This window comes from Aquarana catesbeiana, linkage group LG01, assembly GCF_042186555.1.
Source record: "Aquarana catesbeiana isolate 2022-GZ linkage group LG01, ASM4218655v1, whole genome shotgun sequence".
NCBI lineage: Eukaryota > Metazoa > Chordata > Amphibia > Anura > Ranidae > Aquarana > Aquarana catesbeiana.
The window spans coordinates 611,387,872-611,404,254 of record NC_133324.1 but is presented as its reverse complement, the minus strand read 5'-3'; the positions used below and the strand labels follow the sequence as shown (position 1 = coordinate 611,404,254).

Here is a 16,383-nt window from a genome sequence, read left to right as displayed (position 1 = left end):
TGAGCAGTGGCTACCAGATAGGTCTTGACTGCTCTTACTACATCCAAAGAATGTAGTGACCTCTCTTCCGGAGAACAGGGATCAGGAAAATGGAAGGCAGAACAATGTCTTGGTTTAGATAAAAATCTGAAACCACCTTCGGCAAAAAAAACTAGGATGAGGGCGCAATACCACTCTATCCTTGTGTACAATCAAATAAGGCTCCTTACAGGAAAGAGCTGCTAATTCTGATACTCTTCTAGCAGAAGAGATAGCTACCAGAGAAATTGGTTTCCTCGTCAGCAAGACCAAAGGAATCTGACGTATTGGTTCAAAAGGCTGTTTCTGTAACACCGACAGAACCAAGTTCAAGTCCCAGGGGTTTAGGGGCGCCCTAACCGGAGGATTAAGACTTATCACCCCCCGCATGAAGTTCTGGACCAAAGAATGCTAAGCAAGTGGCCGTTGAAATAGTACTGATAAGGCCGAGACCTGGCCCTTGATGGTACTCAAGGCCAGCTTCATCTCTAATCCTAATTGTAGAAAATCAAGAATTCTACCTATCACACATTTTCTGGGATGCCAACCCCTGGATTCACACCAGGATACATAAGCTTTCCAGACTCTATGATAAATCATTCTGGAAGCTGGTTTCCTTGCATTGATCAAGGTAGATATGACAGGACCTGAAAGCCCACAACTCTTCAGAACGTGGGTCTCAATAGCCAAACCATCAAATTTAGCGTTTGTAAGGCAGGATGGAACACTGGACCTTGAGATAACAGGTCTGGGCGTACCGGTAGGGTCCACGGGAACCCACCGTCATCCTTACTATTTCTGCATTTCTCTACCAAGTCCTTCTGGGCCAAGCGGGGGCCACCAGAAGTACTGACTTCCTTTCCTGCCTGATCCTGCGAAGGAGTCGTGGCAGTAGCAGAATAGGCGGGAATGCATAAATCAGTGAGAACCGATGCCACGGAATCACCAACGCATCCATCCCGCATGCAAGAGGATCCCTCGTCCTTGCCACAAATCTGTCTATCTTTTTGTTGAATCGGGATGCAAAGAGATCTACATCTGGGACCCCCCATCTTTGGCATATGGCCCAAAAGACGTCGGGGTGCAGAGACCATTCCCCTGGGAGTAACTGCTGGCGACTTAGATAGTCCGCCTGCCAGTTCTCTATCCCTGGAATGAAAACTGCTGATATGCATGGCACATGCATCTCTGCCCAGACTAAGATCTGGTTCACCTCCTTTTGAGCAGCTCGGCTCCGGGTGCCTCCCTGATGATTGACATAAGCCACTGCTGTGGCATTGTCGGACTGGATCCTGACCGGGCAACCCTGTAGCCTGAGAGTCCAGGCTTTTAGGGCTAGATATACCGCCCGGATCTCCAGAATGTTGATGGGCAAGATCCTCTCGGTCCTGGACCATAGCCCCTGGATCGCAGACTGTTCCAGAACTGCTCCCCAACCTGACAGACTGGCATCTGTTGTTACCACCGTCCAGGTAACCGGTAGAAAGGATTTCCCCTTCTGCAGGTTTTCAGGTATAAGCCACCAATTGAGGCTCTGACGCACCGCATGCGACAGGTGCATCGGAAAGTCTAATGCCTGAACCTTCTTGTTCCAGGCCGACAGAATACTGTGGTGCAGTAGTCTTGAATGGAACTGAGCATAGGGAACTGCTTCGAATGAAGACACCATCTTCCCCAGCAGCCTCATACAAAGGCAGACAGAAGGACCCTTCTTGGTCCTGACTCTCAGAGTCGGCTCCCTTAAAGCAGTGATCTTTGCCTGAGGAAGAAATACTTTCTCCTGGCTTGTATCTATGATCAGACCCAAATACTCCAGTCTTCTTACTGGTTTTAGGAAAGATTTTCCTAGGTTGAGGCTCCAACCTAGATGTTCCAGATACTTGACCGTGGTCCTCAAGTTCCCGTTCAAGGAAGCTACCGACCGGTCTATCAAGAGCAGGTCGTCTAGGTATGCTATGACAGTTATACCCTGAGCCCTTAATCTGGCCAGGAGAGAAGCCAAGATCTTTGTGAACACTCGAGGTGCAGTGGCTATCCCAAAAGGCAGAGCCACAAACTGGAAATGGCGCCCTCCTATCTCGAAGCGCAGAAACTTCTGATGAGCAGGAAAAATGGGCACATGTAGGTATGCATCTCTGATGTCTGTCGATGCCAAAAATTCTCCTCCCTGCAGGATGGAGACTACTGTCCGAATTGATTCCATGTGAAAGGACTGTATCCTTAGCAATCGATTCATATCTCTTAAATCCAGAATGGGCCTGACATCCCCATTTGGTTTTTGGACCGTAAAAAGGTTGGAATAGAAGCCCAATCCTTGATCCTTTGTGGGAACCACCATAATGACCTCTTGCGACAAAAGTCGCTCTAACGCTAGAAGGAGCGACTGCTTCTTCTCTGGGTCTCTGGGGACACTTGATCTGAGGAAACGAGGAGAGGGGAATTCTTGGAACTCCAGCTTGTACCCTAAGGTTACCGTGGAGATTACCCATCTGTTCTGGAAGTCCTCCTGCCAGAGCCTTGAGAACTGTAGCAGTCTTCCCCCCTCTCGAGCGAGCGGGGGCGCCCCTTCATGAAGAGGCCCTAGTGTCTTGTCTAGAAGACTTCTTCCCCCAGGACTTTGTCCCTGGGGTTGACTCTTGTTTCTTGCCCCAGACGGAGTAGGCCGTCGTGACTGCTTGGAGGCTGAAGCCCCTGGCGCTGGGGAAAGAGTCCGTTTGAAAGAGGACGCTTACTCTTCTTAACAGGTAAGAGTGCTTTTCCCACAAGAGATTCTCTTGATATAGTTATCCAAGTCTTTTCCAAACAACCTTGCACCACGAAAAGGAAACCCAGCCAAGAGCTTCTTACATGGTGCTTCGGCTGACCAATTTTTCAACCATAAGATTCTACGCATATGCACCGACCCAAGTGAAAGGCGAGAGGTTTGCATGATAGAATCTCTGATGGCGTCAACAACATAACATAAGGCCGCTGGAAGGTTAGCAAACCCCTGGGCCTGCTGTTCAGGTAAAACTTTTGATGACCTGCTTAACATGGTCTCTTAAGTATTGACAGACTCCAATCGCTGCTACTGCAGGTTGGGCCACTGATCCTGCTAAGGAAAAAACATCCTTTTAATAAGGATCCCATCTTTTTATCCACAGGATCCCTGAGCATCTGAGCATTGTCTACAGGACAAGTCAGAGTATTATTTACAGAGGAAATGGCTGCATCAATGGCCGGCATTCCCCACATCTTAATAAATTTTTCTTCCATAGGATAAAGTGTTGAAAACTTTTTTGGCGGAAGAAATCGCTTTTCTGGCTGATCCCACTCAGAATAAAGGAGCTTTTCAAGTAAATTATGAACAGGAAAAGCATGTGCTGTTTGAGAGGGTTTCAGTGACCCCAAAGAAGAGGATTCCTTAACGGATTCAGGTACGGGCAACTTAAATGTGGAGCGGACCAATCCAGTAAGGATCTGTACTAAGACTTTCTCCTCTTGGGAAGCCGAAGAGGGTCCCTCCCCACCTGATTCCTCCAAAGAGGAATCATCCGTCTCATCCTGATCCTCTGAAAGGGATTTGTCTCCTTTATCCCAGAGCTCCTCTGCTTGAGGGTCTTGGGAAACAGAGGAAGGCCTAGTACGTTTCTTTCCACTGAGTGAAGAAGTAATCACGGCCATTAATCTTTCCTCTAACCCAGTAATGGTTGAGGAAAAAACCTCTTGTGTAATGTATACAGGGGCTGAAGTGCCGGAAGCAGGTACAGCCCCTGAACCCAACGGCTCTCCCTGGCCTACCGTCCCTGGCCCCTCAGGGGGGAAGGATGTAGCAGACAGGGGGTCCTCAGAACCTGAACGAGATCCCCTAGTGTCTCTGGTTCTGGGGGGTACTTGAACCTCTTCTACCCATAGTGCAAAGCAACAAGGTGTGAGGTATCCAAAATGAACATGGACTGCTGAGCGATGTAGTCTGGCAAAAGCCTTGCTACCAAATGCCCAGTCCGGTGTTACCTTTAGTAAATGCAGCCTAGGAGAATGCCTGTGTCCCACCTTACATGCGACTGTCAGCTCTGTGTCCCTCCAAGGCTCAGAGCACCTGTAAAGTGTGCTTTAAATGGCCATGCTTCTGGCACTGTGGGTGTCTAAGCACGCTGACGCTGTGCTGACGCCCCGCCCCCGCCCCCCTGCCGCCAACCCCCCCACCCCTTCGTTTTTTTTTCGAAAAAAACATGCGCTTCCCGCACGAGCCTGACCCTTCTGAATAAGCATGGAGGAAGGCTGGGGGTGGAGGAGGAAGGAGAGAGGCCGGCAGCGATGGGGCCTGCATACCTGCAATGGCGGCAGCGGCGGTGACAGTGCGGTGTAAAACCGCCTTACAGCCCACTTGCGGCCTCCCCCTAGCCTGGGGGGAATATCCCAGAGGAGAAAACCCCCCATCCCATCCTACCTGGAGCTGGTAGGAGGAGCTTGTACAGCGTCGAATGCTGAGACAGAAATCGGCATGAGAAGGTATGTGCTCTTGGCAGCCCCGGTGGTCACAATAGGCATAGCATGCATTTACCTTAAAGGAGAAATCCTACTAGAATTCAAAATTCTGTGGAATCTCCTCTTACCTTATCCAGCCGCAGGGTGCTGTATACACAGGCCCAATCTTCGCCTCTCACGGTAGGCTCTGTTTAAAATAATGGATCCCTCTACAAATGGGGGGATCCTGCAGTTCTGGCCCTGTAAAGCACCCAGCCAGAAATTAGGAGATTTAAAGCCATTTTCTGATCTGCGGGGTCCAGCTCTCTAAAAAGAGAAGCGTTACAGGTAAAACCTCGTTTCTTCGGACACGAGGCCCGGGTACCATCCAATTCGGCCATGAAAGGACACTTTGAATGGATCCGGTTCGCCTGGCTTGCCCCAGTATAGGATATCAGGATATTCCCTTTGGAGCTTCAGCACAGGACATCTTTACATGTCCAACACCTAAGACACTGGTGTAAAAACTAAGGTATCCCTGGAAGGGGAGGGATTATATAGGGGGTTGAACTTCCTGCTTAGGGTGTGACCAGTGTCCAATACCTAAAGGTACCTACATAACCCATCAGTTATTACTGTGGCTCTGTGTCCCGTGATGTTCAAGAAAGAAATACCAGTTTTCTGGAAACCTAGTTCAAAGTACGGTCCACACTGGCAAATGCAAATTATCAGGATGGCACAGAGTTCTGCAGCAGCTTGGGAGATAGTAACAACAGACTTGGGGGCACACCCTAAAAATGTGTTTACATTCAAGGTGGTGCCGCTTTAAGACCAACAAAATAGATTATAGTGCACACATACAAAAATGACTGCAAGGCTATTTAAAACACCTGAATATATTCAAAAATATGGGGATTTGGTCACACCATATGGCCATATGGTGCTAATCCCACTACTGTGTCAAAGTACCCCATTATCAGTGGGTCCTACACTAATCATAGATTGAAAGATCTTGCATCATAAACTCCTCTTTATGGGAGAACTATAAGGACTCCTCCTATAATATAGGTGGGCACTAATAAGAGGTGATGTCAGGGGGATGGCGTGCTCCAACCCAAGGGATCTGGTCAGGACCCTCACAACATACAAACAGACTTGGGTGGGCACGCACTAAAAATGCGTTTACATTCAAGATGATGCTGCTATAAGACCACTTGGGAGATAGAACACATTCCCTGCTGGGTAGAATAGCGAGTACTGGCTCTCTGCACTGCACATTCCCAACATAGAAAATTGGCATTAAGGTCTTCCTAAACTGTCAGCACCTGGATTCTGGTGAATAATCTGTCAACCAGGATGTGTTTTGACATGTTGACAAATTTGTTGCAAAACCAAAGGATCTGCCATCGTTTGCAGCTGACACTCTGATGGCTCCATGGGATTATTGCAATCTGATCATTGTGTTTCCCTGGAGAAGCTTCTGTGCCAACTATTCTGGTAGATCAGGTTAGAGGGTAACTCCATCATTCTCATAGCTCCAGATTGACACAGGAGAGGCATGTAGGCAGATCTGGATGTCTTCTCGCAGTTCTCTCTAGTTTCACCAAAGCTATGGTTGCAGGGTTTTGTTTTGTTTATTTTTGTTTTTTTTTTTTTAGTTTCTGTGATAACATTTTGCAAATAAGTACTTTTTTTCATAAATTTGGGCCAAAATTTATACTGCTACATATCTTTGGTAAAAATAACCCAAATTAGTGCATATTATTTGGTCTGTGTGAAAGTTAGTCTACACGCTATGGTGCAAATCATTGAAAATGAATCGCACCTGATGCAATCTCAATTCTTGAGGCCCTGAAATGTCAATGACAAATACCCCCCAAATGACCCCTTTTTGAAAAGTAGACAGTCCAAGGTATTTAGTAAGAGGCATGGTGAGTTTTTTTAAGTTGTATTTTTTTTCCCACAATTCTTGGGAAAATTAACCACTTAAGGACCAGCCTCGTTTTGGATTTTAGGTGTTTACATATTTAAAATAGGTTTTTTTGCTAGAAAATTACTTAGAACCCCCAAACATTATATATTGTTTTGTTTCTAACACCCTAGAGAATAAAATGGCAGTCAATGCAATACTTTTTTTTGCACTGTATTTGCGCAATGGTCTTATAAGCGCACTTTTTTTTGGAAAAAATTCACTTTTCTGAATAAAAAAATAAGACAACAGTAAAATTAGCCCAATTTTTTTTATATTGTGACATATAATGTTACGCCAAGTAAATTGATACCCAACATGTCACACTTCAAAATTGCGCCCGCTCGTGGAATGGCGTCAAACTTTTACCCTCAATCTCCATAGGCGACGTTTAAATTCTACAGGTTGCATGTTTCGCGTTACAGAGGAGGTCTAGGGCTAGAATTATTGCTCTCGCTCTACCAGGCGCGGCAATACCTCACGTATGCGTTCGTTTGTGCACGTGAGCTCGTCGGGACAGGGGTTTTTTAAAAATGTTTTTTGTTTTGTTTTTATTTATTTTACATTTTTTTTTTTTTTTTAAAACAGTGTAAAAATAAATGTGTCACTTTTATTCCTATTACAAGGAATGTAAACATCCCTTGTAATAGAAAAAAGCATGACAGGACCTCTTAAATATGAGATCTCTCATATTTACACTAAAATGCAATTAAAAAAAAAAAGTCATTTAAAAAAATGACATTGAAAAGAAATGTGCCTTTTAAGAGGCGTGGGCGGAAGTGACGTTTTGACGTCGCTTCTGCCCAGCAGTGTCATGGAGACGAGTGGGCGCCATCTTAGCCTCACTCGTCTCCAGGCACAGAAGGGAGACAGACGTGATCGCCTCCGCCGCTACCGACGGCTCCGGTAAGCGGTGGAGGGCACCGGATCGCGACGGGAGGGGGGGGCCCTCTCCCGACACCGATAAAAGTGATCTCACGCCGAATCCGCCACAATGACCGCTTTTAACTTTTGACCGCCGCATAAAAACGGGGATACCAGGGTTATGGCAGTTAGCTGCTGCCATAACAATGATACCCGCCGCCAAAGTTTGGACGTACATCGCGTGCGACGGTCGGCAAGTGGTTAAGAAATTTTTTTTTTAACACAAAATTGTCATAACAAGCTATTTCTCACAGACAGCATATGCATACTTCCAATTACACCCCAAAATACATTCTGCTACTCCTCCTGAGTTTGGCGATACCACATGTGTGAGACTTTTTCACAGCCTGGCCACATACAGAGGTCCAACATGCAGGGTGCACCATCAGGCGTTCTAGCAGCATAAATTACACATTTAGTTTCCTGACTACCTATCACACTTTTGAAGGTCCTGGAGCACCAGGACAATGGAATTGCCCACAAAATGACCCCATTTTGAAAAGAAAACACCCCAACGTATATTCTATGAGGCTTGGGCTGATGACAGGTACTTGGGTACTCTGATGGGCTGGTGACAGCTCCTCTTTATTTGGGGGGGGGATTAGGCACTGTACTGTATAATTGAGGAGGAGAACCCGGAAACGGCACTACAGCCGTTTGTTGACATTTGTGACTGGACACAATTTCATTGGCTCTTTACCCTGAACGGGGATGGGCTGTGTCCGAGGGACATGCCTCACCCCCCCCATCACTGTGCTCCCTTGGGGGCGCGCACGAGCGGCAATCACGAGCCTAACACATGTGACCGGCTGTGATTGGACACAGCTAGTCACGTGGTAATTTCATTGGCTCTTTACCCTGATCGGGGATGGGCTGTGTCCAAGGGACACGCCTCATCCCCGATCGCCGCACTGCGGTCCCCCGAGGCCATCATATGACATCCACCCATAGGGAGATTTTCCTGCCGGTGTCATTTTACAATGGCCCGGTATGGAAGTGGTTAAACCCATTCGATTTTAGTCTACTAAAATGTACTGGAGACTTTAGTCAAACTAAACTAAACTAAAACAATTCAGATGACTAAAATACGACTTAAACTAAAATGGCATTTTAGTCGAAAGACTTTGACTTAAACTAAATCGAAATTTTAACATAAAAATGAACACTGCTTTTACGTTGACTTAGGAGGGATTAGAAAATGGCTGCTTTATTTTGTGAGGACATGTTTCTGGTGCCCTGTGACTTTTCTTTTTGCCTAGGGTCCAGCTTGGGTCTGTCCGATTACTTGAATGCTACTTCTTTCAGATGTGGGATTCTTTGTTCTTCATTCTGGTTGCAACCTGTAAGGTTCCTATGGTTATTAACGGGACCTTCTTTTCTCTATCTTGTGCTATCCTGACGCTTTAAAGCTTATGCATTGAGTGTTTGGATCCCCCATTTCCTTGTCAGGTTTTACCAGTGCAATGAGCACTTATTGGGCTTTGTGTCCTGAGTTTTTAACCCTTTCATGACTAAGCCTATTTTTGACATTTGGTATTCACAAGTTAAAATCCGTATTTTTTGCTAGAAGAGCCCCCAAACATTATATATATATATATATATATATATATATATATATATATATATATATATATATATATATATATATATATATATATATTAATATATAATATTATATATTTTTTTTAGCAGAGAATCTAGAGAATAAAATGGCGATTGTTGCAATATTTTTTTATCACACGGTATTTGTGCAGCGGTGTTTTAAACGCAAATTTTTGGGAAAAGGGACACTTTCATGAATTAAAAAAAAACAAACAGTAAAGTTAGCCCAATTTTTTTGTATAATGTGAAAGATGTTACGCCGAGTAAATGGATACCAAACATGTCACGCTTTATAATTGCACGCACTCGTGGAATGGCGACAAACTACGGTACCTAAAAATCTCCATAGGTGACGCTTTAAATTTTTTTTTTTTTTTTTTTTACGGTTACCAGGTTAGAGTTACAGAGGAGGTCTAGTGCTAGAATTATTGCTCTCACTCCAACGATCACGACGATACCTCACATGTGTGATTTGAACACCGTTTACATATGCGGGCGCGACTTCCATATGCGTTTTCTTTGCTGCGCGAGCTCGCGGGGACGCTTTAAAAAAATTTTATTTTTTTTATTTTTAGAAATGTGTTTTTAAAAAAAAAAAAAATGTATCACTTTTATTGCTGTCACAAGGAATGTAAACATCCCTTGTGACAGTAATAGGTGGTGACAGGTACTCTTTATGGAGGGATCGGGAGTCTAAAAGACCCCCGATCCCTCCTTTGCACTTCAAAGTATTCAGATCGCTAAAAACGGCGATTCTGAACACTAAATATTTTATTTAAACCGGCGCCATTGGCAGGCGAGTAAACGGGAAGTGACGTCGCTTCCGCGTTTGCAATTAGAAGACTGTCAGCAGCAGCCGCCGGAGGCGGATCATCGATCGGACCTCCTGGTGGATCGGGAGGCCCGGTAAGAGCAGCGGGAGGGGGGACGTCCCCTCCCGCTCCTCCAGTATTCAAGCCGAGCGGCTTTTAGCCGCATCGGTTGTTATACATGGATAGCCGATCGCCCGCTCTACAACATGGTACCGGGATGATGCCTGCAGCTGCGGGCATCATCCCGGTATAACCCCGGAAAGCCGAGTATGCACATATGCGTACGCTCGGCGGGAAGGGGTTAAGGTTGAAACTTGGTCTTCCTTCTCCATCTGCACAAAGTTTTGCAGGGTACATTTGGCAGCTTTCTGATTGAACCTTTTGCTGGAATGAGGAAAGGTCTCAACTAGGTCTTTACTTGGGTATATTCGTCAAACACCTGTGCTCCGTGTCGCTAAAGTATGTATGTCAAGGACTGCAGCACTCTAATATCCTTATATGGGATACAATAAGAATGAATTCTATTATTTTTGATTAGTTTGTGAGCATTTAAAGGGACAGTGCACTTATTTTTGGTATTCGTTAGGGATTTCTTATGGAAATCTCGCTGATCATCTAATGCAGTGGTTCTCAACCCTTCTAGTGCTGTGACCCTTTGATAAAATTTCCCAAGTTGTGGGGACCCCTAACAGTAAAATTATTTTCGTAGCGTGGGTTGTCAGCACCCAAAGCAAGACAAGTAATTTGCGCCCCTAACCCACGGACATTTAGCGCTGCCTGAGTCCCTTCCACTCGTACAGTATTAAAACCCCGTATGGTACTGATCTAATGTAAAGTGTGTGTTTTTTTTTTTTTTTTTTTTCTTTGTTTTTTATGGTTTTGCTTTTGCTATAACTGAACTGTATAAACAGAGGGTATGGCCATGTGAGGGAGCTGTCTGTTTTGTTTTAAAGCTTACTTTACAGTATAAAGCAGTGATTGTGAAATTCACTGCAGGAATGGTATTTCTTCCTGGTGCATGCATTTTAAATTACTGTAATTCACATGCAAGTGTGTGTGTGTGTGTGTGTGTGTGTATGTATGTATGTATATATATATATATATATATATATAAATATATTTATTATGCCCCATAGTATCAGATCGTCTTGTAAGCAGCAATACACCCACTGGGCATTTAAATGTGAATGAATGTCTTGCTAAAGAATACTATTGAGTGCAAAAAATAAATTCCTATCCTACATAGCACTATATACTTGTAAGTCATTGAGTTCATGCCAGCTTTGCATTTGGCAGTCCCCTAATATAACATAAGTATGGAGGGAAGCAGTAAAAATTATACATTGCAGTTTACTTGGAGAGCTTAATAACCCTTAAGCTCTACATAGAATTCATAACATAGAGCAGCTAGTCCTCAGTAAGACTCTAGCAGAGCATCACAATAAATGAAAGTCTATAAAAATTCTACTAAATGGACTTAAAATCTTTAGCCTTAGGTTATAACTTTTTCTTTCTTATTTGATGTTACTATAATGCAGGATCCCTGTGTCAAAAAGATCACTTTAATGCAGTTGGACAGCTTGAACATGTAATTCTATATGGGAAAACCAAGAATCCTTGTTTATATAGAAAGGTTTTCTAGAAGTATATATAAAATATATTGTGTGTGTATAAGCTAAAAAGTGTAGCCATTCCAGGACCGGAAAGGTTTAGGGATATAGCAAACCATGCTAAAGAAGTGAGTGGGCAGTATGTCGGGAGAGTAATTAGAGGGTCATGTTGGGGGGACAGATAATGTGTTGTAAAAGAGTTTGAAGGGTATTACAGATCGGAAATATGTCCTCAATAGGGCAGGAGAAAAGTGCAGGGCAATGTGCAGTATGCTTAATAGAGGAGTCCAGAGGTATGACGGGGGGGAGATATGTGCAGAAGAGAATACTGGACAACACAATAGAAAACAACGGGAAACTTCTGCAGAGAGGGGTAGAGACTTGCGCTGAACTGAGCTTTGCTGATTTTGAGGTCCAGTGGGATAAAAAAATCAAGTATTATGCTGGAGGTAAAATCTTACTGGGTAAAGATCAGTCCATATGCTGGAGGTGTGATGTTAGTGGGGAAGCACCAGGAAGACACACAAGGCAAAGTGAAATTAGAATTAAGAAATTATAGAATATGTTACATACACTTTCATTTTTCATAAAATAAGTAGCAAAACCCAGGGACAAAAATGTTCTATACAGTACTGTGCAAAAGTTTAAGGCAGGTGTGAAGAAATGCTGTAAAGTAGGAATGCTTTGAAAAATATATATTGTAAATTGATAAAAATAAACAATTAAAATTTGCAAAGTGAACGAACAGAACAAAAATCTAAATCAAATCAATATTTGGTGTGACTACCCTTTGGCTTCAAACCAGCATCCATTCTTACACTTGTACAAAGCCAGGGATTTTGTAGGATTAAAATTAGTTGTATGATTTACCAATTATACCATGCAGAGGCTGATGATCCTCAATTTCATATGTAGGTTGAAACACAGTCAATACTAAAACAGAAACAACTATGTGGGGAGCTTAAAACTGGGTGAGGAACAGCCAAATTCTGCTACTAAGGTGAGGTTGTGGAAGACGATTTCATATAATTTCATACACCATGGCAAGACTTGGGTATACAAGGTAGTTCTACTGCATCAGCAAGGTCTCTCACTGGCAAAGATTTCAAACCAGACTGAGGTTTCAAGGTGTGCTGTTCAAGATCTCTTGAAGAAACACAAAGAAACGGGCAAGGTTAAGAGCTGTAGACATAGTGATCGGCCAAGTAAACTTAATGCAGCATTTGAAAGACACATGCTTACATCCCTTCGACATCGGAATATGTCCAGTGGTGCCATCAGCACAGAACTGGCTGAAACTGGTGGGACCCAGGTACAGCCATCTACTATCCGGAGAAGTCTGGCCAGAAGCTGTCTTCATTGAAGAATTGCGGTCAGAAAGCCATACCTCTAAATTGGGAACAAGGCTAAGTGATTCAACTATGCATGAAAACATAGAAACTGGGTTGAAGAAAAAAGGTTGCAGGTGCTCTGGACTGATGAGTCAAAATTTGAATTATTTGGCTGTAGCAGGAGGTTGTTCACCGAAGCCTCAAGAGCGGTAAAATAATGAGCGTCTGCAGGCAACAGTGAGGCATGGTGAAGGTTCCTTGCAAGATTGGAGCTTTGGTCAGGATCAATGGTGTCCTGAATGCTGCAAAGTACAGGCAGATTCTTATCCATCATGCAATACCATCAGGGAGGTGTATGATTGGCCCCAAATTTTTTCTGCAACTGGATAATGATCCCACACATACAGCCAAAGTCATTAAGTACTATCTTCGGCATAAAGAACAATGAGTCCTGGAGATGGTTTGGCTCCCCACAGAGCCATGATCTCAACATCAAATCTGTCTGGGATTACCTGAAGAGACGGAAGGATTTGAGGCAGACTACAGCCACAAAAGATCTGTGGTTAGTTCTCCAAGATTTTTGGAACAACCTACTTGCCAAGTTCCTTCAAAAACTGTATGTAAGTGTACCTAGAAGAATTGATGTGGTTTTGAAGGCAAAGGGTGCATTCCTCCTTTTTTGTTCGTTTTTTTTTTTTTTTGCATTTCTCCTCTGTTCATTTTACCTTTTTTTTAATCAATTAACCGCTTGCCGACCGGCGCACGCCGATGTACGTCGGCAGAGCGGCACGGCTGGGCAAATGGGCGTACCTGTACGTCCATTTGAATTTCCCGCCGTGCCCGTGCGTGCGCGCACCGGCCGGGAGCTCCATGAGTCGGGTTGCAGGTCCTGCGGACTCGATCGCCGCGGGGATACCCGCGATCGCCTCACGGAGCGGATGAACGGGGAGATGCCTAGTGACAAGTGTCATCGGAGCAGAGATCAGTGACGTCACCCACACAGCCCATCCCCCTACAGTTAGTAATCACTAACTAGGTCACACTTAACCCCTCCCCGCCCCCTAGTGGTTAACCCCTTCACTGCCAGTGTCATTTACACAGTAATCAGTGCATTTTTAATCGCACTGATCGCTGTATAAATGACAATGGTCCCAAAAATGTGTCAAAAATGTCCGACATGTCCGCCATAACGTCGCAGTCACAATAAAAATCGCTGATCGCCGCCATTACTAGTAAAAAAAAAAATTATTAATAAAAATGCCATAAAACTATCCCCTATTTAGTAAACACTATAACGTTTGCGCAAACCAATTAATAAACGCTTATTGCGATTTTTTTTTTTACCAAAAATATGTAGAAGAATACGATCGGCCTAAACTGAAGAAAAAAAATGTTTTTTTATATATTTTTGGGGGATATTTATTATAGCAAAATGTAAAAAATAATGCGTTTTTTTCAAAATTGTCGCTCTTATTTTGTTTATAGTGCAAAAAATAAAAATCGCAGAGGCGATCAAATACCACCAAAAGAAAGTTCTATTTGTGGGAAAAAAAGGACATCAATTTTGTTTGGGAGCCACGTCGCATGACCGCGCAAAAGCGACGCAGTGCCGAATCGCAAAAAACGCTCTGGTCAGGAAGGGGGTAAATCCTTCCGGGGCTGAAGTGGTTAACAAGATGAGTGTAAAAAAAAAAAAAAAAAAAAGAAAAAGATTAACACTTCTATTTCTGAAAGCATTCCTAATTTTACATAATTTTTAGTTTTCTTTTTTTCACCTGGTAAACCTACTAGCAACACACTACTTTAATGCCATGGCCCTCATCAGTACTCTCTCTACACTTCACCCTGGCATAGCATCAGTTATATCCCCCCCCCCCCCCCCCCCCCATATAGACTGTATAAACCCTCACCTTGCGCTGATCAGGTCGCACTGCCTTGGACGCATTCTGTCTGATCTCTGCAGCTGCCCCGGGGTTTCGGCAGGTTCCATCACAGATCACTGGGAGCGGGAAGCAGGGACAACTGATAGTTTGCTGGGGGAAGGCACAGGCAGATGGAACTGAGCACTGGATGAATGCTGCTGAGGGACAGGACAAAGATGGGGTGCAGGGCAGAGATCGGGTCAGTGGCGACTGCGTCTTCTCAACATCATGGCAGAAGTGCGTTTCCTCCCTCCTCCTAGGCCAATAGGATTGCTTCTCCTTTTGGCCAGTCGGGAAACGAGTCTCAGGATCCGCTACCTGATTGGCCGGGATGAGAATTGGTATGACAATAGCTAATATTCACATAACTGGGTGGGCTCAGGGCACAGTGCTCTGCGCCCCGAGCCCACCCTTTTTTGAAGCCTATTAGAGCCTCTGTCTCTAATCACATGCTTAAAAAAGGAAAAAAAAAAAACATTGGAATGCATGCGTCGGGTGCCCCACATGTAGTTTAGGGGGTGGGCTGGCGCCCCTAATGCGTGGGCCGCCACTGGTAATCAGTGGTGCAAAACCAGTGTGCATACTGCATAAAGATCTCAAATACAGTACACTTGTCCATCCTTTGCAAGGAAGACTTTGAAAACAAAGGGCAGAAAATGATAAAAAAATAAATCTTAAATCAACCTGTTGGACCTTTAAACAAATTATGACTGCTAATCTTCGTCACAGTGAAAGGTAGTGTAATCCGGTATATGAAGCCAGAGATACAAGTCTAGACCCAGATTGCACCGTATTACACCCTGATCTTAGCAAAATGAAGCATTATCCACTTCCTGATCTTAATGGTCACACATTTTTGGGGTACATGCCCTTATTTTTCGTCTCTGCTAGTAGAGCATTTCTCTATCTTTTAGTGAACCCAAAATAGCAGTATGTGACTTCCTGTACCAAATGGCTGCACATTCATTGTTTTCACAGCAAACAAATGTTCTGTGCTAATCTGTTTGAACATTATAGTACATTAATATGTAAATACTCACAGTATTAATGTATCATAAGGATTTTAGAGCCTCATTCCACTTTTCTAGCCCAGTGCTGTTCGCTAACGCAGTGTATTAAGGCAGCACACTCATTTGAATTAACTGTCAAGGCACCAACGGGCCAAAAAAGCACTTGCACCATTTCTGTCCAATGCAGTATACTGCGACACATCAGGGTAGTATGCAACCAATCAAAATGAATGGTGCCACAATACAATCAAGTGTGCATGTTGTGTTGCTTTGAAAGTATTTATTTTTCTTTTACAATAGATTGTTTACCTTGTTTTAGGCAACAGCACAGATGGAAGAGAGACTTCAAGATGTCATCACAAACTTATGCCCAAGTCGCACTTTACCTTTGGCTGATGGTGTCTTAGGTTTCATTCATCATCAGATCATTGAGCTGGTTCGAGACTGCCTCGACAAATCAAAGGGGGCACTGGTTACTTCCCGCTATTTTGTGGAGCTCCAAGAAAAGCTGGAAAAGATGCTACAAGACGTGAGTTTTTAATACAATCTTAGATGCAGTAACATTAAAGCATACCTGTAGTCCAATATGTTTGTGCAAAGGCTGAACTTCACTCTACCCTCTTTCTCCTACTGTGGCATTGTGGCTACACATCAGTGATAGGCAAGTACAGAGATACAGGATGATACTTGGTTAATTTGCATAGAAACTTCTACTTGAGTACAGGTACTCAAATCCATT

The 16,383-nt window shown here is 43.9% G+C and overlaps 1 protein-coding gene across 10 annotated transcripts in view; it reads left to right on the top strand.

The window, feature by feature from the left end:
• MAST3 (microtubule associated serine/threonine kinase 3) overlaps nt 1-16,383 on the top strand; it is a 368,908-nt gene that overhangs the window by 271,922 nt on the left and 80,603 nt on the right. For all 10 annotated transcript variants that reach the window (XM_073599652.1, XM_073599643.1, XM_073599608.1 and 7 more), the window contains one exon: nt 15,964-16,173. In XM_073599652.1, coding sequence (XP_073455753.1) covers nt 15,964-16,173 — 210 coding nt within the window. The remainder of the gene's footprint in view (nt 1-15,963; nt 16,174-16,383) is intronic.